The sequence below is a fragment of the Aythya marila genome, assembly GCF_965140915.1.
Source record: "Aythya marila genome assembly, chromosome: 11".
Taxonomy (NCBI): Eukaryota; Metazoa; Chordata; class Aves; order Anseriformes; family Anatidae; genus Aythya; species Aythya marila.
This window is the reverse complement of record NC_139052.1, coordinates 14,151,643-14,174,582: the sequence shown is the minus strand read 5'-3', so window position 1 is coordinate 14,174,582 and position 22,940 is coordinate 14,151,643. Positions and strand designations below refer to the sequence as shown.

General features: G+C 46.6%; 1 protein-coding gene across 3 annotated transcripts in view; it reads right to left on the bottom strand.

The window, feature by feature from the left end:
* Window positions 1-22,940, bottom strand: part of NTRK3 (neurotrophic receptor tyrosine kinase 3) — a gene marked incomplete at its 5' end in the record, with an annotated part of 191,957 nt that overhangs the window by 118,674 nt on the left and 50,343 nt on the right. For all 3 annotated transcript variants that reach the window (XM_082768804.1, XM_082768805.1, XM_082768806.1), the window contains 6 exons: window positions 11,493-11,595; window positions 13,366-13,436; window positions 13,991-14,014; window positions 17,867-18,163; window positions 20,315-20,456; window positions 21,054-21,196. In XM_082768804.1, the coding sequence (XP_082624930.1) occupies window positions 11,493-11,595; window positions 13,366-13,436; window positions 13,991-14,014; window positions 17,867-18,163; window positions 20,315-20,456; window positions 21,054-21,196 (780 nt within the window). The remainder of the gene's footprint in view (window positions 1-11,492; window positions 11,596-13,365; window positions 13,437-13,990; window positions 14,015-17,866; window positions 18,164-20,314; window positions 20,457-21,053; window positions 21,197-22,940) is intronic.

Genomic DNA, 22,940 nt, shown 5'->3' with positions numbered 1-22,940 from the left:
CATTTTGTTATCCTCTAGGAGCCAATATTTACTAGCAACACTTCCCCCAGCCCACACCTTCCAGGAGATTATGTCTTAATATCCTGAGGACTTTCTTCGGTACCACGATGTGTCTGACCCCAATGTGCCTCAACAGCTGCAGCACAAGGCAAAAACAGAGGCAGCAGCCTGCAGTGCTGCTGCTCACTCAAAACACGCTGAACAGCAGAGAACGATTACATTTATGTTTCCATATCCAAAACTTCACTCTATCAGAACTGCAGGAAGATGCTCACATGCCTCTGTTGAACCTGCCCTGAGCAGGATGGAGGCAGGAGGTTAACAACCAAGGGCTGCCACCCGGCTGCCCCTGAGAGCAGCACGAGTGCTAGGATGGCCTTTGACTGGCAAGGAGATGGGTTTGTGTGTTCTGCTTTGTTTTTGCTGTTACTTGATTGAGACAGTCCGATGTACCTCCTCAATAATTTAAGCTGACAGAGCTGTGTTTGACTCTGTGTTAACCAAACCTCTTTGTCTAGGCAGCATCCTAGAAGCATCCATCAGAACAAAGTATCCAGACCTGCTACTTAAGGACAAGCAACTGAAACTAAAATTCAGCCAGCTCTCCATCTCCCACACCACTAACCAAAATGGGAAACCATTGCTACTCCTCTCTGATCTTCCCAATCCGCACCCCCAAACAGACCCAAACACCGGCCTCCCTCTCTCTCCACCACTCAGGACACCCTGAGCCCACTTAGGGAATCATTAGCGTGAATCCCAGCCAAGATTATTTATCCTTAAAGAACCTTCCTGACAGCAAATCTCACTCCAGCCCAGCTCTGCAGCTCGGCGCAGACAAATAGGCACTTAGTGCCAGCTGCTCACAGCCCCATAAAACCTCTCCCTACCTTTATTCCCCTGGGATGCCTGCACAAACTCGCACGCAACACACACACGCTCCCCACACACAAAGCACTCAAATCTGGGTTTCTCCTCTCCATACCTGATTTGTTCAGAGTGACACGAAGCCTCAAAACGCATGCATTAGTCTGACAAGAAAGCGCCTGGGCTGCTGCGTCGCCTCACCCCTTGTCCTTCCACGTCCTCATTTGTTCTCATTTTTGGCCACGAGCTTCACGAGGAGATGCCTTTGTGTCTTCGCACACATTATAAAGTGTTGTGGTGTCTAAAACGCTCTGTAGATAGTGCTAGTGGTGCAGGGGAGCGTAAAGTTTTCAGAAGACAGGCATACTGTGGGAGAGATCTCTAATGGTAAGGCCTGATGCAGTGAAAATACATGGTTTTATGATTGGTTGATAACCAGGATTCATCCTCAAAACAGTGTCAGGCAGCTCACAGCCTCCCTGCCTGCCTCCAGAGCAGGGTCTGAAGTCTGGTATCAAAGAAGGCTGCAGCACTGCTGGTCAGTGGAGCCAGCAGGAGTTTGAACTGAGGAATCCTCTGCAAAAAGAGAGCTTACACGGCTTTCTGCAGGCTGCAGGCTAGCTGCTAAATAAATGCTTGTGCTGGTCTCATCCAAATACTAAAGGAAAAAAAAAAAAAAAAAAAAAAAACGTCTGGCATGCATTCAAAGGCCCAGTAGCACGTCAGTAAAAAGACTCAATTGACGAAAATGTAATAGCACCTTTCCTCTTTTAACAAAAATAAAGCAGAAACTCATTGCTTTTTTGGCAGACGAACAAAAAGCCTACCCATACAACCGGTCCCAAAACCACAGGCTGAAACCCTGACAAAGCTTTGGCAGAAGTGCACCCAAGTGAGACGTCCTTTTCTGAAGTGTCCCTCCACCAAACGCAGGCTTCAGCCTCTCTTTTTGGATGCATTGAAGAGGAAACCACTTTTTTTTTGGTGTGACGTTATCACATAGCGACTCCAGCAGAAGTTAAATCGATGCCTTTCCCCACACATCTCAAAAGGTAGGAAGGTGCCCTCCTTTGCCCTTTCGACATCAGTTTTAATACGCCAGGGTAGAATACACGTGTTCTGCTGATGAGGGGTTTTGGCACATGCTGACATCCCATTAACTCCAATATCACGCTAATAGACAGTAGCAGCCAAGAAGCGTTACTTGAAATCTTTAAGCAGAGAGAATAAGCCCAAATCACTCCTAAATATACCAGCAGCATAATAAACTTGGTTAGGGGCAGAAAAAAAAAAGGCAAGAAACAACCAACACATAGTGAGGACCATATGTTTTGCTCTTTAGAATTAAATGACAACATATAAAAGGGGGGAAAAAATCTAACATCCAGCTGTCCCGAAGCAGCAGATTACAAAGGGAATTCTGCAGACAGCCACATCTAATTGCAACTTCTATCATGACGCTTCAGATGAAGAGAGACTGAGAGCAAATAGGAGACAGATGAATTAATACTCATAAAAAGAAAAAAAAAAAAAAAAAAGAAAAAAAAATAATGGTTAAAGTAACTAAGCAAAGTCCTACTGCAAAAATCAACAGTATTTCCTCTCCTGGTCCCACACCATAGGGACGAACCTGCAGCAGTCTATAGCAGGATACTCAGCAAAAGCACTCAGCAGCCCAAAAGGCATAAAGCGTTATTACCAGATGTTGCTACCGATTTAATTCTGAGCAGAGAAGCTCGTTGACAAGGCAGGCGTACAGTAAATCAGTAGAGAAGTTTCCCGTTTTATACGTGCATGTGTGCGCATATGCACACAACTTGCATTTGTTCTCATGGCTGCCGTGCAGAAGAAATTAAGAAGTCTAACTTTGAAATTTATAGTAAAACATCAAAGGAAATATTAAGAAAAAAAATTATTTAAGAGCCTAAATGATAGCAGGATTGAGAGGATGAAGCAGTTGGTCTATAAAAACAAATCACGCTGAACTACCTCCACAGCCTTATTTTCTCCTGATTGAATTACAAAATTAGTCAATGAAGGCTGCAATATATTTGGGCTTAGTAAAATATTTGATAGCATCTCAGGAAAAAAAAAAAAAAAAACCTTACTTGAAAAATTAATTTAAATTGGCTTGGATATGAGCTCTGCCATACACCAGTGTTAATATTAACAGTAAATTTTGCTTTCTCAGCTAGAGGCGGTCTCGGTGCCCACAAAACCTCCCCAACACACAGAGTGAAGGGCAGAGGGTGGGGTGAATGCAGAGTGAGGGGCTGCAAAAATGGGGCATGGGTACAGCAAGGGTTCTGCTGGGGAGCCTCGCCACCAGGGTTGGTGTCATGTCTGGTTTTATCCGGTATCTTTAGTAATTCTTTGGAAATGAAACATATCCTGTGAATTAGCTAAGCTGTGTATATGTGTCATTTTGAGGGTGGGGGTGCGAGCTGCATAATTGCTGGAAGCACCCACTGATGGGGGCAGCAAACTGTGCAGCAAGGAGGATTCCTGCCATTGCTCTGCTGCTTGCCCACCAACCGAGTGGCACTGCAGGTACAGAAATGACATAGGCAGCACATCCCTGAGCCAGTGCACTCAGCCACAAGTAAGAAAACAAAGACCAAAACTTCAAAAACATTAAAGAAAACCAAATTTTGATGCTGGAGACCTCACCCTGAGGGCTCCTGCATGCATCAGCCCCATACCCACAAGCTTCACCTGTGCAACAAGTGATGCTCACGCCAAGCCACCTCTCCTGAATCTGGCCCCAGAGCATCCTCAGCAACCAGCACAGAGCAGTCCAAGCCCACACACAGCGGGATGTTGCATTTCACATGGCTGCCTCACAGCTCCCAGCAGCCAGCCAGACAAGACAGCAAAACCACCATGCCCAGGCATCCCCAAGCCACTGCAGGCTCCCCACACAGGGAGAAGCACGAGAACCTACTGAAAATCCAAATGGAAAAAAAAAAAATTGATTAAGGAAACTGAATATTGATCCTAGGCTGTTGTTGCCTAAAAATCATGGGGTTTTTCTTTCCTTTTTGCACTATCAGACATTTCTCCTTCGTGAAAAAATCATAGCTTAATAGGTTGGACCATGCTGATTATCACACCCTGCAACAATGAGGAAAAGACTGCATTGTTGTTAGAAGCACTTTGAAGGAAGAAATTCTCTGCTTATTGGCACAGACCTGGTAATTGTGGGAAGTTCCTGCTCTGCTTTCCTTTCCCCAGATCAGGACTGAAGCCCCGTGGGAGCACGGCAACCCCTGGGCCAGATCCAGGAGCATCCCTGCTGGCTCCCTGCCTTTAAATAAAAGCCACCAGCGGGTGCAGAGGTGCCGAGGGGCTCCCAAGCAGGAGCACGGTTGCAAGGAGAAGGGGCAGAAATCAGCCCAGGGGGACGGATCTCCGCAGCACATCTCAGCCCAAGGACAGCAGCAGCTTCACCTGCCTCCCAAGCACTGGCTCCACTTAGCGTAATGATTATTAAGCCCTGTCAGCAGATATGAAACCAATGGATGCCGCTCCACAGGCAGGCGCTTAGAAAGCCGCCGAGACGCCCCTGCTTACAGGTTTTCTTTATCCATCTGGAAAATTGCAGATGTCACAAGAGCTTTTAGAGCATCAAGATGAAATCGTCTTGTCAGCAGCAAAAAGGGGCCGGTTTCCTCGCGCCGATCCCAGCAGCTGCCTTGGTGCCGCAGGCTGTCACTGGTGCTGCGGCAGGACACCGATCCTGCTGGTGCCACCGAGCTCCTGCCCCCCAAATCTCACACTACAGGAAAGCAGGGTGAAGGAAAACAGTATTTTTCCCCTTGTACTTATTCAAAGCCTCTTTGCTGCTGATTGCATGAGGCTGGGAAAAACTTGCAGCTTGCTGGGGACGAAGCATGTGCTTGGTTATAGAAGATAGTGATGCAGGGTCCTGGCACCGGCTCCTCTTGTAGGTGATTCAGGTCAAACGAGAAGCAAGCCAAAGAGCTTTTAATCCCAAATCCGTGTAGATCCATCCATTCTCTCTGCCACAATTGTATGGTTTTGTCAACTTCTGTGGCTTTGGAAGCTGCTAAACTGCTTTGGCTCAGGTGGCTTCAAAGGCAGGTGTTACAAACCCACGTTGCCAAAAGCTGCTCCTCTCAACAGGACTCTGGTCAAAATCAACTTTTTCCCTTTCCGCAGGAAAACCTCTCACTGGTCACAAGGCGAGGTCTTTCAGCAGGATCAGACGGCACCCAGCAAAGCCACAAATCCACCCCAGCACCAGCACATGTAGGGTGCTTGGCTGCAGAGCAACAGGCCAGATGAACCAGGGCCTTCAGGCATGGCTGGTGATTCTTGCAGGCACTGGGCAAAGCAAAGAAAATGAAGAAAAACTGCTCTGTAGCTAGTGGGAGCCAACAGATCAGGGCAGCAATGGAGCCACGAGATGCAGAAGATGACCATGATGAACACCAGACGACCACCATGATGAACACCAGCTCCAGGCTCTTCTCACACCTCAGGTCTGGGATCAGAGGGGAAATCCTGCAGCTGCTGCCCTCCTGAGCACTCTGAAGGCTGATGATCCACCACGGGGCTCCAGGGCCAGCAGCATCTGGGCACGGAGCAAGCGAAGGTGTCCACAAAAGGTCAGGGAAAAGAGCTTGTGGGAACTTAACAAGAAAGAGGCTCAGGGCTTCCTGGGCCATAGAAAACTGCTGAGCTGATTTTTATTTTTTTTAAACTGCTTTTAGTAGCTGCCTGAAATAGATATTTTGGTTTTGTAAAAGTAACTGAAATAGATGCTAGCTGATGGTTGGTCAGCACACTTTACAATTCCTTTATAAATAGGTTATTAGTGCTTCTGGGAGTGGGAATAACTCTTATTTCTAGGTCTAAATAATTGCTGACCTTCTAATTTCTGCTGAAGGCTTTTTAGTGCATCTCCCCAGCCCCCGTCAAGGGTGATTCCCTGCTCCTGCAGGCAGCACCAGCCCATCTTCCAAAGCCTCCACCAGAATAACAAAACCTAGGAAATGGGCTGTGAGTACTGACTGCAGGCAGGAGAGCCTTGGTTGAGACGAGATGCAGGAGCCTTGTCACAGCCCCCTGGGGAGGTGGCATCTCTCCAAGGTTTGTCGAGGAGCCCAGGGCCATCATGACACAGCTGCACCAGTTACCAGAGGCACGCTGAGCAGACCGAGGCACCTACTGGCTGGGGAGAGCTTCATGCTTTATCACCTTGAAGCCACCAAATAAATAAATAAATAGCACAGCTTGCACTTCAGCAGAGAATAAACAGGCATTTATAGAAAGAAGCCCCAGTGAAACCACATGCCCTTTCAATCCACTTCCCAGGCAAATAAAACCAAGCAATATTGAGTGCAAGAAGTACATCAAGGGGCTTTTAAAACAAATAGGAGAGATACCAACAAGGAAAGGCTCCAACCTGAGACAAGGCCATGGGGTTGCTCTGCTTGCACACTTCAGGGGGGGGTGAGGAGCTCTGGTTGCACAACCAGGGTCACAGAAAGCAACAGCAATCGGTTCCAATTTCCAGTTCATTTGCATGGCTCAGTGTGCATGCCTAAGCTACCATGGTTATACACAACTTTTAATGTATGGTTGCTTCTCTCCCAGTTCTGTGCTGGCACTACTTTGTTCTTCCTTCCTCCTCCTGCTACATGACAGGAGGATGCTCTCCCAGGAGGTTGAAATGAAAGAGGCCCGACCACAGACTTCCAAGCACCTAACCCTTAAAGTCGAGCCTCTTTGAGCTGCACAGCATTTTCATTCCTATACAGCTGCAAACTAATAATCAGGGAAAAACAACTAGTGCGTGATTATCGCCGGACTCGGCCAAGGCAATGCAGGTCAGCATTAAGCCTCATCTGAAAGGTAGGTCATGTCTCTTGTATATTTTTTTTCCTCCCTCTTCAAAGCTGCAGCGATAATTGCATGCCGAAGGAGGAAAGCAAAAAAAAATAGAAACAAAAAAACAAATCAACAAAAGCAAAAAGCCAAGCATCCGATATATCTTTGCAGGAGCAGGTCCTCTTGAATCAGAACCCTGGAATTGTTCTGCAATCGACTCAGCGGACAGTTACCATCTGTTTATGGAAAAAAATGTTAATAACCCCCAATCATAATCAAATAGGCAACCACTTTACTTTAAGTACCTATTAACTAATGCTAAATTACAATGGAACAGCTCTGCAAGTACTTCTGACATCCACATGCACATCAGCAGTGCCAGCACTTTGATCAGGGCTATTAGAACAGATACAGAGTGAACCAAGCACGATGCGATTCCTGAAACATCACACAAAGTGTGGGCAGTGTTTATTTACTGGTCTTTCCTTTCTCCCCCTACTTCCTTCTTGTTGGTTTTATTTTTTTTTTCAGAAAAGATACGTAGATGCACTTGCACAGACGTACACACCACCGACCACAGCAGACCCCATGAAAGCCCCTTCCCATGTGATTTGTTTTTCTGTCCCAGGATGAGCATCTATAATAGATTCCCAGGTGCCCAGGAAGGCTCGAGGTATTTCCATCAGCGGAGCATCACCCGAGTGGTCATTCTTTATTCAGCTCCTTATTTCCATGGTGCCTGTAAAAATTAGATTTCTAAATTCTTCCTCCCTCTCCTCTGGGTGGAAGGGGCCAGCAGATCTAAAAACTGCTACAGACAAAGAGGAAAAAGCAGGAGAGCTGCACGCACACTTGCACGTGCAGGCACAGTGTGAACACACCTTATTTCTCCAGGAAATCAGATTAAAAAGCAATATATTCTTTGCTATCTGTAACAACTCTGAACCATTAGCTAGCACCGCCTCCACCAAGGAGGAAACCTCATTTAGGAAATATAAGAAGTTTTTAATCACAGAGCCTGGAAAACAGTTCATCTCAGCAAAACAAGTACTCTCATCTCTGGATTTTTTTTCTAGCTTCTTTCTCTCCATCTCTCTGCAAACACTTTTTTCTTTTTTTTTAAAAAAAAAAAAAAAAAAAAAGGTTTTGCAGCACCAGGAATACATCACACAAATATGCATGAGCACACTCTCTTTATCCCTAGATACTTGCAAATGTAACAGGAAATAGGCAAAAGCAGCGTATATTTTAGTCCATCAACCTAAGCATTTATATGGCCTCCATCACTGTGCCATCCGAACATTTTGTTAGTCCCAGGACTTCTCTCTGCCGTTGTTATTGTTTTATGAAATTTCATTTTTGTTAGTCCCAGGACTTGCGTGTGGCTTTTTTTATTGTATTATGAAATTTCATTTCCTGTCATCTGCTGGGGTGCTATTTCAACGGGAAGACTTGGGTTTATGAGGCTCCCGCTTACAAGGCTGACCCCAAAAGGTGAGGCGTAAAACCTTCCAGTGGGAGCTCCGGACATGGAGATGGAGAAACAGTGAGTGAGTGCAGGATGTTGCTGGGCTCCTTCCTCCCAGCTCTTTCACAAGAGAAGCTTCGTGTGCCCCTCTCCTGCCACCTTCACCACCCCACCAGGTGGTCCCAAGCCCCCTTGCCTACAGGAGCCGCTTCACCCATCCCTATCCATGGGATGTAGGCAGTGGGCTCCGAGGGCATGCTACGAGCCAGAAGGGGATGACCACGGGCACACCATCCTCTCCCTGTCCTCCTCCAGCACATGTGCCCTGAAACAGTGATCTCCTTTTTCCACCTAACAGACCAGCCCAGGGATGCTTGCCAACCTCACGGGGTCTCCAGCCCATTAGCCCAAGCACACCTCTCTCAGCAGGCCACAAACCATCTGCTGAACATTCGGCGATGCAGAAGGGAAAAGATGTGCTCAGAGAGGCTCATGAGGTACTTTGGGTAACGTGTCCAACACGAGCACACGATGTTCTGCGTCCCTGACAAAAACAACAGGGAAAAACCTGCTCCTGCAGGCCTGCCAAGCTGGGATTTCAACAACAAGTGGCAATGTATCAGCTGGCTGGGAACAGCTCCTGATTCAGGGAGTGATACACTTTCCCACAGAGACTCAGGGTTTGGTGTTTTCTGTTTTTTTTTTTTTCCTCTTAATCCATGATAACATGTTGGATGCCACACATGATGGCTCCTGCCCAGGAATTAATGGGTAACGAGTGACCCAGAGGAAAATGCCAGCTAAAAGAAGTGTCCAGTATGAGGTGTCACAATAAGGTAGGACCTGTACACAAGACCCTGGGAGAAAATCTCAGGACCACTCAGTAAAGTCATCTGATGGTTTGATAGGATCACAGAAAGGTTTGGGTAGGAAAGGACCTTAAAGACCATCCAGTTCCAAACCCCTGCCATGGAAAGGAAAAACAAGATTCTAGACTCATGGACTGGTTGGCCAGCAAGGAAAGACAGTTAGAAAGAAATTACATTTTTCAGAAATTACATTCAGGAAAAAGCAGAGGGGACCATGACATTTGTTGAGGGGGTGAGAACTCAATTGGCTGCCAGGGCATGCCACAGCCAGAACACTGCCAAATATCTCAGCCACTGCAAGGCAATGGAAGAGTGGCATGCATGGTGTGGATGAAATGCTGAGGTTTGCTAGAAAGTTTGTTGCAAGGGAGGAAGATGCAGGCTAGAGATGTAAAGCCTTGTGGCATGGCAGTTGACATTGGCCCCATAGCAAAAGAAAAAAGCAGAAACGACACTTGAAAAAAAGCAGAAGGATCAGAGGAGGTAAAGCCATCTGTGAGGAAGACTGCTCACAGGCCAGGAGGATCTGCAGCCTCCAGCAGGGAGCAGAGTTTAGGTGATATGATTAGGCTGCCTTAGCTTAGAGAAACAGAGATAACAAATTAAACACATCTTTAAAACCACAGAGATATCTCTGTAATGAGTCGCAGGTGCCATAGGCACCGGCAACATCATCAATAAAACTTTTAGGAACTCTGCAGAGCTGTGGTTTCACATCAGAGATGAAGAAACACAGCATAATGAAGTGGAAAAGAGGCTTTTCTGGTTAAATGTGTTGTTGTTTTTTTCCTCACAAGGACTGCAACACACAGGTCCGTCACAGCACACCTCTGGTTTCTGGGAACACAGCACACCCACTAACATGCATAGCCAAGCACCTCTGAACAAGTACCACATCTGTTCATGCAGACCGGTTATTCGCATCATGTTCACTCCTCTTTGCTTGTTCCATTCAGGTCAGAAGTTATTTTCCCTTTTCATATTTGTATCCCTCAGCCCCATCAGTGGCAAATGCCCAAACGCTTTAGAAGTGTTCTGACAAATCCCACCAGAAGGCACATAACATCATCTCAGTTCTACAGATGGGGAATTAGAGCAGAGGCAGAGGTTAAGACAGCTAATTGACTACGGACACTGAGTCAGGCAGCAGAAGAGCTGGGAATTGATCCCAGGAACCATGTCTTCCATTCCTTTACTCCACCCACCAGTCAGTACACCCTACCAGATGGTTCCTATCATTGGACATATGGACTAAATATTGCTAAGTTGGTGTAGAAGATTTGCTATTTAATTAAAGTCCTGTCTTCCATCTCCATAGGATGCATAGGGGAAACTCCAGCCAGAATCCCATCTGGACCCACTCAGGATACATCTCCTTAAAGCAAACAAAGCTCCAGGCAAGCACGAGAAACATTTCCAAACCTGTCAACCTGCCCTACAACGCAGACACCAGCAAGGCCAGGCAGCAGGCTGCGACTCGGGAGCCTTGGCAGCAGCTCATGTTTGCCAGAGCCTAGCTTCAAAACAGCCCCTGCGTGAGCCACCGGCTGGGCTGGGAGGGCTCTGTCATGTGAAGGCTCCTCCTGCCTCCAGCGGGCACCACCAACGCTCCCACCTGGAGGCAGTGGGACGGTCACAGAAATCAGCTGGTAGCCAGTCATCGGCTTCCTTCTGCCACTAGCACCAGCACCACACAGCAAAACGACACGGCTGCTAGCAGGAGTGAGAGGCCAGCTCTGCACAGCAAGTAGTAGAAGCCAAAGTTACTTGAAAAAAACTCCTAAGTGGTTATTTTTAAGCAAACAAGGAAAGTTTCCAACAGAGAGACAACAGAAAGACCTTCTACATCACTGTAAGGCAGGCCAGCATTTGTTTTCCTGACACGGACCTTACAAATTTATAGCAGCACCTTGGTCCCCACTCGCAATCAGGCAGAGAATTGATGCACCTGTTTTTTCTAGAAGAAAACAAAATAATTTCACATCCTTCTGTTCCCCCTCCACACCCTGCCCTCTGTGCCCAGTACAACCAGAGGGAAAACCTTTCATCAGGGCCGCAGAAAGAGACTTCATACAAGCACATCCTCCTCTGAGAGCATCTCCATTAGCAAGTGGCTGCAGGGAGCAGCCAACATTTTTCTGGACAGCCCATGGGCTCTTTTACAAAGAAAACATTCTGCCCAACATTAATACACGTGCACACACTTCTGAACAAGCCACAGTGCATACAGAGAACCACCAGCCCACATAACTCCACTGCTCTCTTGACAAAAAAAGAGGGCTGAACAACATCCTCGGGGCAATATCCTCTTTAGAAGGTTTGCACCGATATCGACAACATAGGAATAAAGCCACAACACCTTTCCATGGGCGCTATAAGGACCTGGCAATCCTGGAAGGTGCCTCCTGCTCGAGGAAAGAGACTGCACGTACCTTTCATCCCGAACTTGGACCGCCGGCCATACTTGTTGATCATAATAAAGAGGACCACCAAGAGGACACAAGCAAAAGCCGCCAGCCCAACCGCTATGGAAACCTGGAAGGAAAAACCTGGAGTCAAGGCAGTGGAACTGGGGAGAGTAGACTGGATGTAGAGGTGCCTCCCTGCCTGTCTGTAGGCTCATACCATCTGCTGCAGCCCCACAGGCATCAACTGTGGAGGAAAATACAACAAAAAGTTGTTATTGAGTCCTGATACAGACTGCAAGCACCATGGGCTGCTCGGGATCCCTTTGTCAGCAGTGCTGGTCTGGCACCAGTTCTCCCAAGCCTCTCACCCCATGTACCTGCAGGGGAGGAGGACCTCTGCTCCAGTGCCTGGCCTCTCCCCTCACCATACATCATGAGCTGTCATTTGGAGTGTCCCTATCGGGCCTTGGTGTCACAATGCTAAAGCTATACTGACCTCAGCTTGGAATATGCAGGAGCAGCAGAATATTTAGAGCAATTCTCTCCATCCAGCCATCCCTCAGGACAAAGAACAGGGGGCAAAAAACATAACCACAAAAAAGAGAACAGAAGAAAACAAGAACAACCTCCCCCCTCCCAAAAAAAAAAAAAAAAAAAAAAAAAAAAAAAAAAAAAAAAAAACTACTTTTTTCCCCTAAAGCCTCCAACGTTTCCCTATTTATTCTAATTTTTAGTGGTAAATATTTATGCTATAGCAATGTCCAAAGTCCTTCACTGGAACTGTGGTTCCAGTGTGTCAGTGAACAAGCAGAGAAAAGAAAACCTCCCTGCCCTACAGGGTTTACCAACTCAGGCTTATTTTAATATTTATGAATATTTATTGCTTCAAGTCTTTGCTCGAGATGCTTTCATTACATTGATGTAAACAACAATTTCTTTGGCATTTGGCCAATTGTTCTCCTGTACTGCGTCTTGCATTGCATTTAAACTTCACTTCATTTTACAAAACTGTCTACTCTAATAGAAAATGTATCATTTAACCAAAAAAGTTATTTTATTGTGCAACATTTTTCCCTGCCCTTGATACATCAGCTAAGATATTTTTAAATTTTTCATTTTACCACACATTATTTTCATCCCCCAGATTGTTTTCTCTGCTTTATATTTAATAATCAGCGCACATTATTACCCTGATCCCACTGTTCAAAGCTTCCACTTCAGCTATAGGAGCGTTTCAGTTGGATGAGAACTGAAACCAAGGGGAATTGTGTTTTGCTCATTCTGTTAACACTTCGTGGATTTCAATATCTTAAAACTTTCATATAGCTAGAACAATTATATAATGTGTTTTTTTCCAAACTTGTACACCTTTTTTTTTTTTTTTCCTCTACCCGGATTCTGTAAAAGAAAGACAATGGTGAGATCTGATAAGCCATGGGTTTTCTTTCCTTTTTATTTTTGGCGTACCCTACAGAGCAGGAGGGAGGGCAAACTGGCATTGACAAATTTAAACCAAGCTAAATCCGAGTCCCTCACAGGGCTAGACTTAACAGTTCGATAATAGTATGAAACACACGGCCGGCTGTTTGTTTGTTCTCTGGGTGCTACTTTCTCAGAGCACGAATTTCTGACCTGCCAGCAGCAGCTTCACAGGATGCCTGATTTTCAAAGGGCTGCCTGGTTCCACACTGCAGACCCAGGAGGCTCACATGGTTCACATCAGAACTTTGCTTGCCCGACACAAGTCATAAAATCCTGATTGTTGGTTGTCTTGAATCACAAAGGAAGAGATTTTGCCTTGCAAACATCTCAGAACAGCAGAGGTCTGTAAATACTGAGCCGTCATTAATGAGAAATACATGCAGAGCTGTTCTGGTGAGAAGAGGATGGGACTCACCCCAAAAGTGTCCTCCTCTGGTTTGTGGGTCACAGTGATGGGTGGGGTGGGACTCACTTCGTAATCACCGACTGAAACCAAAACACCAAAGAGAGGATTCAGTGAGACTCCCACAGACACTCCAACCTTACAACTGAGAAACACTGGGGTTCCTGGTCCTCTAGGGTGGGTAGCCTCCCACTGAGCCAGCTTCTAGAAATCTACTGGGTTAAGTAGGGCTAAAATATAGCAAGTTCAGCAGAACTTGGTCTAAAGAAACAATTACTTGGATAATTTTGGGAGGGGAAGAAAAAAAGGAAAAAATGCATGGAGAAAACACAATGGGAATTCAGTCCCACTTCTCATCCTGCTCCATATTACACAGTACATTGAACGTGGGCCATGATACACAAGGTCCTTCTACAGGACCTCACTCACGGGAAGCAAACAGGACTCTGGAGACACCCCAGATGAACCCCCCAGTAATCTTGCTCATGTATGGAGAAGCCAGAGCTTTGTGTGACCTCAGCCTCAACTTGCTTTTGACTCACTGATTTTTCCTCCAGGAGCACATAAGAGGCAGAACAACAGGAGGGAAAGAAAATTAAAAACTCCCACAATATTCCAAGTGCAGGAAGACACTTACTTGAGACAAAGTTGTCCGTGCTCTCTGTGGAAAGGACAAAGAGAGAAGCAATACAATTAGCAGCACAGCAAAGGGAAAGCAGCCTCATTCCCAGCCCCCCCCCCCCCCCCCCCCCCCAGACACACTCTACCCACCCCAAGAGCCCAGGAAACCAAAACATTTCATTTTTTATCCTCTGGGGCAACTGTAACTGGAAATTGCAGCAGACATGTCAGCAGAATATCCCAGGGGTCAGAACAGAGTACACAGGGGCCTCGGGCTGAGACGGGAGAAGAAGGATGCTACAGCAATGCCAAAACGGAGGACAATCAGCAGCACGTTGTGTGGGACTTCTGCTAAATGGCTCAGCTTCCAGCAAGCAAGCAAAGCTCAGCAGAAACCTGTGCTCAGCTGGATGGAGGTGAGGGTAAAGGCAGATTTTGTCAGTCTTCACCCAGGGACAAAGTCCCACAGGGACAAGGACCAGCTCCCACGGAGGACAGCCCAGCTTGGGGCAGAGGGTTACAGGAGACCTTTCCTGGGCTCACTCAAAAGCCTCCTTAATCACTGCTGGAAGCTAATAATGTCTGTACTGGATATGTATAGAGGCAGTGTCTGTCCTAAAGCTGCCTCTTCCACACACCAGCCCCTTGTGTCAGCCACTTGACTGCTCCAGACTATTCAGTAAAGCCCCTTCAGCTCCGAAGACAGCTGAGGGCTCCGACGATGAGGTCTAAAGCTCCCAGTGACACTCAGTTTACATAGTATGAGAACAACGTCAGCTCTCAATTCACTTGCCCATGTAAGAAATTGAGCCTGATATTAACAGGAGTTTACACAGCTTTGCTGGCAGAGAGCTCCTGGAAGGATGAGAAAAAGCTCAGGCTGAAATACGGGTGAGGTTTGGAAGGGAAGCAGGAAGCAATCCCCAGGTGACAAACATGGCTTTCCAAAACAGGGGGAAAAGAACTGAAAAAAAATATTTTTGTGTCAAGTCAAGCAGAAACAACTTGTCTTGGCTTTTCCTAGCAAGAGAAATAATTAATTAGGAAGAAACACTTTATTTGGAGAATTCTTTTTTTTTTTTTTTTTTTTAATCTAACACAGACAGTCTAATCATAAAACATTTGCTGACTCTACATTTTCTTCTTTCCATTTTTCTTTGCTGGACTAAAGCTCAGCGGAAACCCACAATATTTATTTTTTTTCCCCACTTAAGCCTCCTTGTTTTGTGAAGCATAAAACATAAACAAGAAATTTCAGTCAACTTGACTTCTGTGAAAAGTTGCCAAAGAACGGAACATTCGTCAAGGGGGAGGTAGGCAGACCAACCTCTGTGGATTAAATAGGGAGATGGCAACCTATGGTAGAGATACCAATGACAACATGAAGTGAGATTTTTACTGGGAATGGCACAAGTTTGCCCTGGGAGCTACTGTCCTTGCTCCTAGAGCCACAACAAGGCAGAGAGACAGGTTATGGAATAACATCTCCCATCCAGTTTGTAATAAAATATTTCTCTCCCAACCCAGGCATCACAATCCAGCTTTGTACCAACTAGAGGTTGAACATCAGGGGGTTCTAAAAAAACACTGTCATGGGTTCTTTCTCCATGCTGATAAGCCTTCCAGGTCCTGCTTTCATTAAGCCTAATAACCCCATCCTGGATAGTTTTAGCAAAATTTTTCCATGTTAGAATAGCTATAGGCAATAAGCTTCCTGAATGAATCACAATAGGGAACCTTCAATTTGAGGCATTTTCTGGAGGAATCTACCTTCAAACGGGAAATAAGCGTCAGCTGCATTGAGTGTTAATGTCAGCTTTGGCAGCGGATGGAGCAACGAACTTCAAGTAAAGTAAATTACAGCCTGGATTGTGCTGACAGGGTCTACCAGGGTGAGGAACAGCCTGGGACTTTGGATCAAAAGAAATACGAGAAATGGGTCATTTCTTGCTGGAAGATGGTTCAGAGTCTGAAAGCACTCCACACCAACAACACATACAAGGTGTGGGTGACGATGCGCCAAGGGCAATGTTTTACTTATATTTCACACAAACAGATTCTCCCGGAGCCTCTGACACAAGAGGTGCTTCAGACATTAACATGCCTTCCACATCACGGCACGGCTCAGATCCGTTTCCAAAATCAGCTCTCCAGAACAGCAGATCTGCACCCTTTTCTGGAGGTCCAGCACCTACTTAGAGCTGTCCCCATTTCACAGATGGGGAAATGGAGTCACAAAGGTGGGACCTGGCAGAGCTGACACTGCAAACCCGTGCCTCACCTCACCCACCTACAGTTCATAAGCTGCTCTTCCTTCCCGACAGCAGGAAACATAAATAGGTTGGATAGCCATACAGGGCATCATCCTTGAGGCCTGAATATAAATTTTCCACTCCCATTCATATCAGCTCATTTGTTCAATTGTCAGATCTTCAAGGCAGAGATTTGGGTTTGCATTTATGATATTTGACCTGCGGGAAAATTCTGTGTACATATATGGTGTGATATAAATAATAAATGAGACTACCATTGGTATTTTTCTATATTTAGCAAACGTCCTATTTTGTTGGATTTTCTTGGGCTGCAGGGGCCAATTTAGAGCTGCCACTTTCTCATGGCATCATTCCTGAAGGCAGCAGCACACAGGGATCTTAACCCCATGATGGCCAGCGTGATGCTGCAAAGCCAGAGAGCAGACAAAAACTTTCCATTTTCCTACAGAGCAGACAAGTCGCCACAAGGTCTCCGCTGCCCCCCCAGAGCTGGATCTTCATGTCCTCAAATGCTTTTTTGCCTTTAAGCTGTAAGTCACTCGGGAGCGCGCTGGGGCATTCCAAACAATTGGTTGAGAAATCCTAGCAAACTGATGCAAAGCAACTAATTGAGCTGTCGCCTTTTTTGTAGGCCTGTCAGCCTAGAATTGCTCGTGTCATATTTGGAAAGAAAACAATCCCGACACTGCTGCATCCAGCTACAATCATTTCTCAAATGCAAGCTGGAAGAAAAAAAAAAAAAAAAAAAAAAAAAAAAAAAAAAAAAAGATCTGCATCACTTTAAAGGGGTTTCCTTTCTTTAGCTTATAACAACAGCCACATAGAAGAAAACTCTCTCTCCAAAAATTATCTTCTTATGGGTCCCCAGAGCTGATACAAAATCCAAAATAATTAACCAATCCTATACCCTTCTCCCACTGAAATCCCTAAAGATCTTAAATATATATATTGCAGAATATGTTACAAAACACAAGCATCTAAACAAGTTAGTCTCTCGCCTCTCAGTGCAATTTGGACTGACTTCCATCAAAGCTCCAGATCAAATTCTTCCTCTTGATACAAGCAACAAAACGTGGGATTTCCTGCTATTAAACTGCATTGCGAGCTCAATTCCTACACCAATCCACATCAGGCCTCATCGATACGTGGCTGATGAGAACCAGGACTCCCAACACAACCCCAGCTGGCAGGTTTCAGGTGAACCACGTACTCGGGGTCAAAATCTTGCAGAGATGCTGAAAACTTGACAAAAGGTAGATTTATCCCAGTGCCTCTCCTGTTATATACATCAGTTCTCATACTCCCAGCCAGATACCAGATTAGATACCTGCACCTCTGAACTTTCAATGGAGGCTGATTCTTCTTCACCAACTTTCTTAATTTTTGTATTGATCACTACATTAAAGAGTTACAACACCAAAGCACATTTTTGTAGGAGAACAGTACTGGTCAGAAGATGCCTCCAGAGGTCACCTCTTCCAGAGAAAAGCCACCTTGGGTTGGGTTGCCCAGGTCTTCTCTATTTAGGTGTCAGGATTACTAGTGGTACCATATTAAGATTGGTCCCATATTCAGATTGGAAAAAAAAAAAATGTAAAGAGATAAACTGAATATCCCACCTGGAAAAGGCTTTTCAAGGAAATGTCCCTTGATGGTTTGGTTGGCTGAACCCAGCTGGTTGGTGGCCACAATGGTGTAGTTGCCATTGTTGTAGTGAGTGGGCTTGTTGAAGAGCAGGCAACCTTCCGAGACCTCCCCTTGCTGGTAGAACTCCATGTGGATGATCTCCGTCTCCCGGAGGACCTGGCCGTTGTGCAGCCAGTGGAGGGTGGGAGCTGGATTCCCATGCACTGCAAACGCAATGCAGTGCTCCAGGTGCAGCACCGGCTCCTCCAGGGTTAGGATGCGGGGGGGATCTAGCAGAGAGAAACATGGCAGGCTCACAGCAACCCAACACCCACATCAAGCCTCGTGCACCGGGGAAATTAAGATTATTGAATGTGAAGCCTCGAAAATCCCTTGTTCCTTTTATTGCTCCCATGGATGTCTGCAAAGAAGGAAGACTAAGTCATGAGAACCACTCAACACTCCCCAGCAGGAGGATCTGAACCATAACCTTGGGCTTGCAAACAGGGTTACAAATTAAACACGGGGCTGATCACTTCACCAGACAAGAAATAATGAAGCTTGGAGCTGCCTGGTCCACACGCCTATCTATGGCTGCGCTCCTTCCCCCCGGGGATCAGAGGGAGGCAGCCTGTTCCATGGAGGACACCACCACATAGTGCCATCACGGTACATGTGTGTGAGGTGCCCATGGGGGATCTTCGGTCGCAACGAGCGCTTTTGGATTTCATAAGCTGTGGAAGCAAGTATCCCCCAGTGGCTGCCGGTCCTTGAGGGTTTCAACTGCCTGAATATCCCAAAGGAGTTCCCACCCGTCGAGCACCCTCCGGGGGTGTTTTAATTAAAGCGACGAGAGTAGGACAGAGAGAAAAGCAGACACCATTTGCAATTTATTGCATATGCATCGTCTCCCCCAACCACGGGCACCCCAACAGTTCAAATGCTGCTCTTCCACCACTTCTGAAACCCCAGTTATGACATCTACATACTAGGTCCTGAACCCCAAGACCAGCAAAGTATGGACCAGAAGAACAGAGTTTAGTGCAAAGAGCAAGGACACAGAGATGTAGGTCTTCCCTAAACCTCTCATTTACCTGAGAGCATCCAGCTGCAAAGGCAACCCACAAGGGAAAGCAGAAATCCATCAACTTTGACCCCATTTTTGGGAAAAAAGTCATGCATTTTTCAAACAGTAAAGGTGGTAGAAGAGAGCAAGGTACAGACCTGGTGGGAGCAGAGCAAAATTCTCCCCCCAGCCACCCTGAACCACATAGCCATGTCCCAGCCACCTCGCTCCATTTGCGAGCCTAGATCTGCATGTGGCTTATTCACATCTTCCTGGCAAGGATGATTCAAAACAGGCATCCACCTACACACAGAAACCCAGATCTTTTTTGGCGTGAAATTGCAGCCTGAGTGATGGGTCTGGGCAATGAGAGCAGGGGTAGCAGAAACTGTCAGCAGCTTAGAGGATTACACGGGTGAAAATAGGCACTGGCATCGTGCTGTTTAAGATGGGGAGGAAAAGCAGCTAAAACGCAGTGCAAAAAACACCCGCCTGCTGACCTCTGAGCTGATGTCAACTTTAAATACCTCCATTCTTCAGTCTATCAATACTTACTGGGAGGCAGATGAAAGAAGAAAAGCATCTGCTCTCTTCTTTCCAATCCCCTCTGACTGCCCTGTCTTTCCAGGACCTCGTGGCTCCCGCACTGAACATGGACCACATGGGTTCACCGACACCCGCCAGAAGCACACATGGTCTCCTCTGCCTAGCAGGGCTGGGGGATTGGGGGGGCAGGTTTCCAAACTACAGATTAAGGGCAAATGTTACAGACACAGCAACGTATAGTAAATCTCAGCTGCTTGAGAGCACAAAGCTGTGTAAACTTCCTCTTAAGGTCAGGTTTGTGTTAAGTTATATTAGAAAGCACACAGAAAGTTTCGCTACTTGCAGCTGAGAGTGAGCGGTGGAAATCTGACACGTGTGTGTTTACACGGCGCGTGCTGTTTAACTTTGTAGGAGCAGATCTAGGAAGAAACAATAGCATCCCTGAAATTAGAGGCAAAATTTACACTGGCTTTAGCAAGGGTGACATTTAACCTCTCACACAGCATCAGGGTGAGCAACCCCATGTTTGTAAAGAGAGTTTTAGCCCCTCTACATCTTTTCCTCAATCAGCTGGATCTGCCAAGGGACAGATGGCAAGACAACCACCACCAGCATGGTTCTATGGATCCTGCCTGCGTAGTGCTCATTTCTGCAAGAAATTTTGCAGAGTACTGACCTTAAGAGAAACGTACAAGGACCCACCTCTGTGCTCTGCTCCTAGTTCTCGTCCAAGAAAACAGAGTACCACAGGTAGCAACTGGTTCACGCAGTTCTCAGGGCATCCCTCCCCTCCAGCCTCTATCATCAAAACCTTGCCACGGCTACTTACAGTAGACGGTGAGCAGCACGCTGGCATTGCTCATCCCCACCACGTTCTCAGCGATGCAGGTAAGCAGGAACCCGTTGTCCTCACTGGTGACATTCACCAAGGTCAGATTGATGGCGTGAACGTTGGTCCAGTTGAGGTTGGTCTATGCATCACAGAGAAGCACAGGCAAAAATCAGCCGCTGGTGCCTTCTTTCCTCCCTGCTCCTGCTCCCAGGAGGTGAGGGTCCCGGTTTCCACATAAAATGCAAGAAGGGCTTGAAAATTCAAGGACAAGTAGGACCTGGGGGAGGTGAGGCATTTCCTCACCCGATTAAGTTCACCGTTACGTATGAGAAGCACTACTGGGAGGTGAAGAGCCATAGCGCTGTAGCATTGATAAACACAGCTTGTCTCTAGAACAGCTTGCTTAGCTGCCTGCTTCAGCTACAGCTATTGCAGACACCTCTGTAAACAGGTAGTTTCATTAGAGGAGACATGAGTTAAGATTCAATTAGGGAGCACTGAGATATGAAGCTATCTCATGTTCACTTTCCTGTCGCACACAGGTAAGTTTTTGCAATGCCCTTCAGATGCTTCCTAGGTTCTCATCTGGATAAGGTACAGCTCTCTATTTTCTTTTGGATGGGGCTGTTCCATGTTTCCCATTGCACTCTCCAACATCTACCTGAGCCCTGACCTACACACGTGGACGTGGAGATCCCCCAGCTGCAGCCATGTTCCGATGTCCCTAATTCCCTACCTGGTGCGTGTTGATGGAGTGGAGATCTGCCACCGTCCAGTCGACGTCGGGCAGTGGCGAGCCCGAGCCATTGCAGGTGATGACAGCGTTCTCCCCTTCCCGCACCGTCAGGTTCACGTGGCTCACGCTGATCTCCGGGAGGTCTAGGAGGGCAGACACCGAGGTGCTTAGGTGTGGAGCAGCATTTGCTGCAGCTAGCTGTAGAACATGTACATGTGGACCCAAATCCTGCCAGGCTGTGTGCCAACTCAGCCCCCAGCACCTTGCAAGAAGCAGCCGGAGGCAATGGCATGGCATTCTCCTACCAAGGGAAGGAGGGAGCATGGAGACAGGAAATATTGGGAACTCTGAAGAAACACCAGCTGAACAGACCCTCCCATTAGACTCTAATCCAAAAGTTGTGCCCAGTTCTGGTTGCCCATCCCCTCACACAACTGCCCTCCCTATCTATATTTTAGTTCCACCGAAGGTGATTTCAAGGGCAATCACTTTTGATGGCAAAGTTGCATGCACTGGGAAAGGACCCAAAGTGTCCCTACCTCTAGGGACATGGCACAGAGTACTCAACACTCCAGGCAAGGACAGCGTTCCTCTGACTTGTAATAATCAAGAGAAGATGACCAAGGATGCATCTTCATAATAACCACAGCTCTCCTAATAAAAGGCGCCCTTGTTCTTCCTCAGTGGTGGCAGCGATTCACTGATCTATGGTGGCCCTGATTTACACGCTTTCTTTGCTTGCTGCCCCAACTACCAAATATCCTTGCAACATGAAACAAGACAGAGCTGGCTGCAAGAAGGGCAAACAGCCCTTCCATCACCCATCCATCATGCTGACCCAAAGACAGGACCCTCTGTGTTCCCAAATCATCACCCTGGTGTCCCCTCAAGTCTAATGCCACCACTGCTGGAGTCACCTCTCTTTCCATCCCTGATCCCTAAATTGTTTGTTTTTTTTTCCCTCTCTAATCCTTACAGATTATTCTTCTGATTTGGGAAGGAAATTACAGTGCTCTCTCAAATCTTTTTAGTTCATCCCCATGCAGGCACGCTTTGGCCAGTTTCCAGAGCTTAGTAAAGGGACATCGTGAACTTGGGAAAAAAAAATTAAAAAGTCACGCAAATGAAAATGCGTGTTGTTTGTCTACTACTGCTGCAAGAAACAAACCCAAATTCCTAGAACACAGATCAATAATCAAAGAAAGAAAACCTCTATTTTTCCTCCTTTTTTCATCTGGAGTTTGACAGCTGCTAGTGTATAGACAGTTTAATTGTTCTGTTGAAGGTACACGTCCTTCCCCTTACACTACAAGGAATGCTTTCCAGTAATAGCAACAGCAGAGCAAAAACTGATACCAGACAGGCAGCTGACGTGTGAACAAGGTGAGGGATAGCTATCGAACACGCCTCATGCTGCTCCTGGAGCCACTGGACTCTGTTAATCAGCAGGAAGCAGAAAGAGACACATGGTCACTCCTGCCTCATCCCTACAGACCTGGGCTTGCAGTTGAAAAATTAAAGCAAGGAAAATGGATAAAGACATGTATTTCCTAGGAGTGTTTCCTCTTATCAATATGCCATTTCTAGGATTTGTTAGACAGAGGAAGAACAACAAGAAACCTATCAGTTCTCACGAGCACAGCATCGCACATTGTCAAGCAGTGTCATTATAGTGAAGGAAATCCCCCAAATCCCCTGATACCTTCAGGCACTCAAACAGCAGCCCCACATTTACCCTGATACTCTATTTTTAATCCACAAACCACTGCGATCAGCTTCAATCATCTTGTTCTTGACCACGTGGTGAGATATTATGGCATCAGCTTCCCTAAGTAAAGGGGTCAACTGGAAAGGGCAGAACAGGACAGGGCTCCCCCACGGCACGGG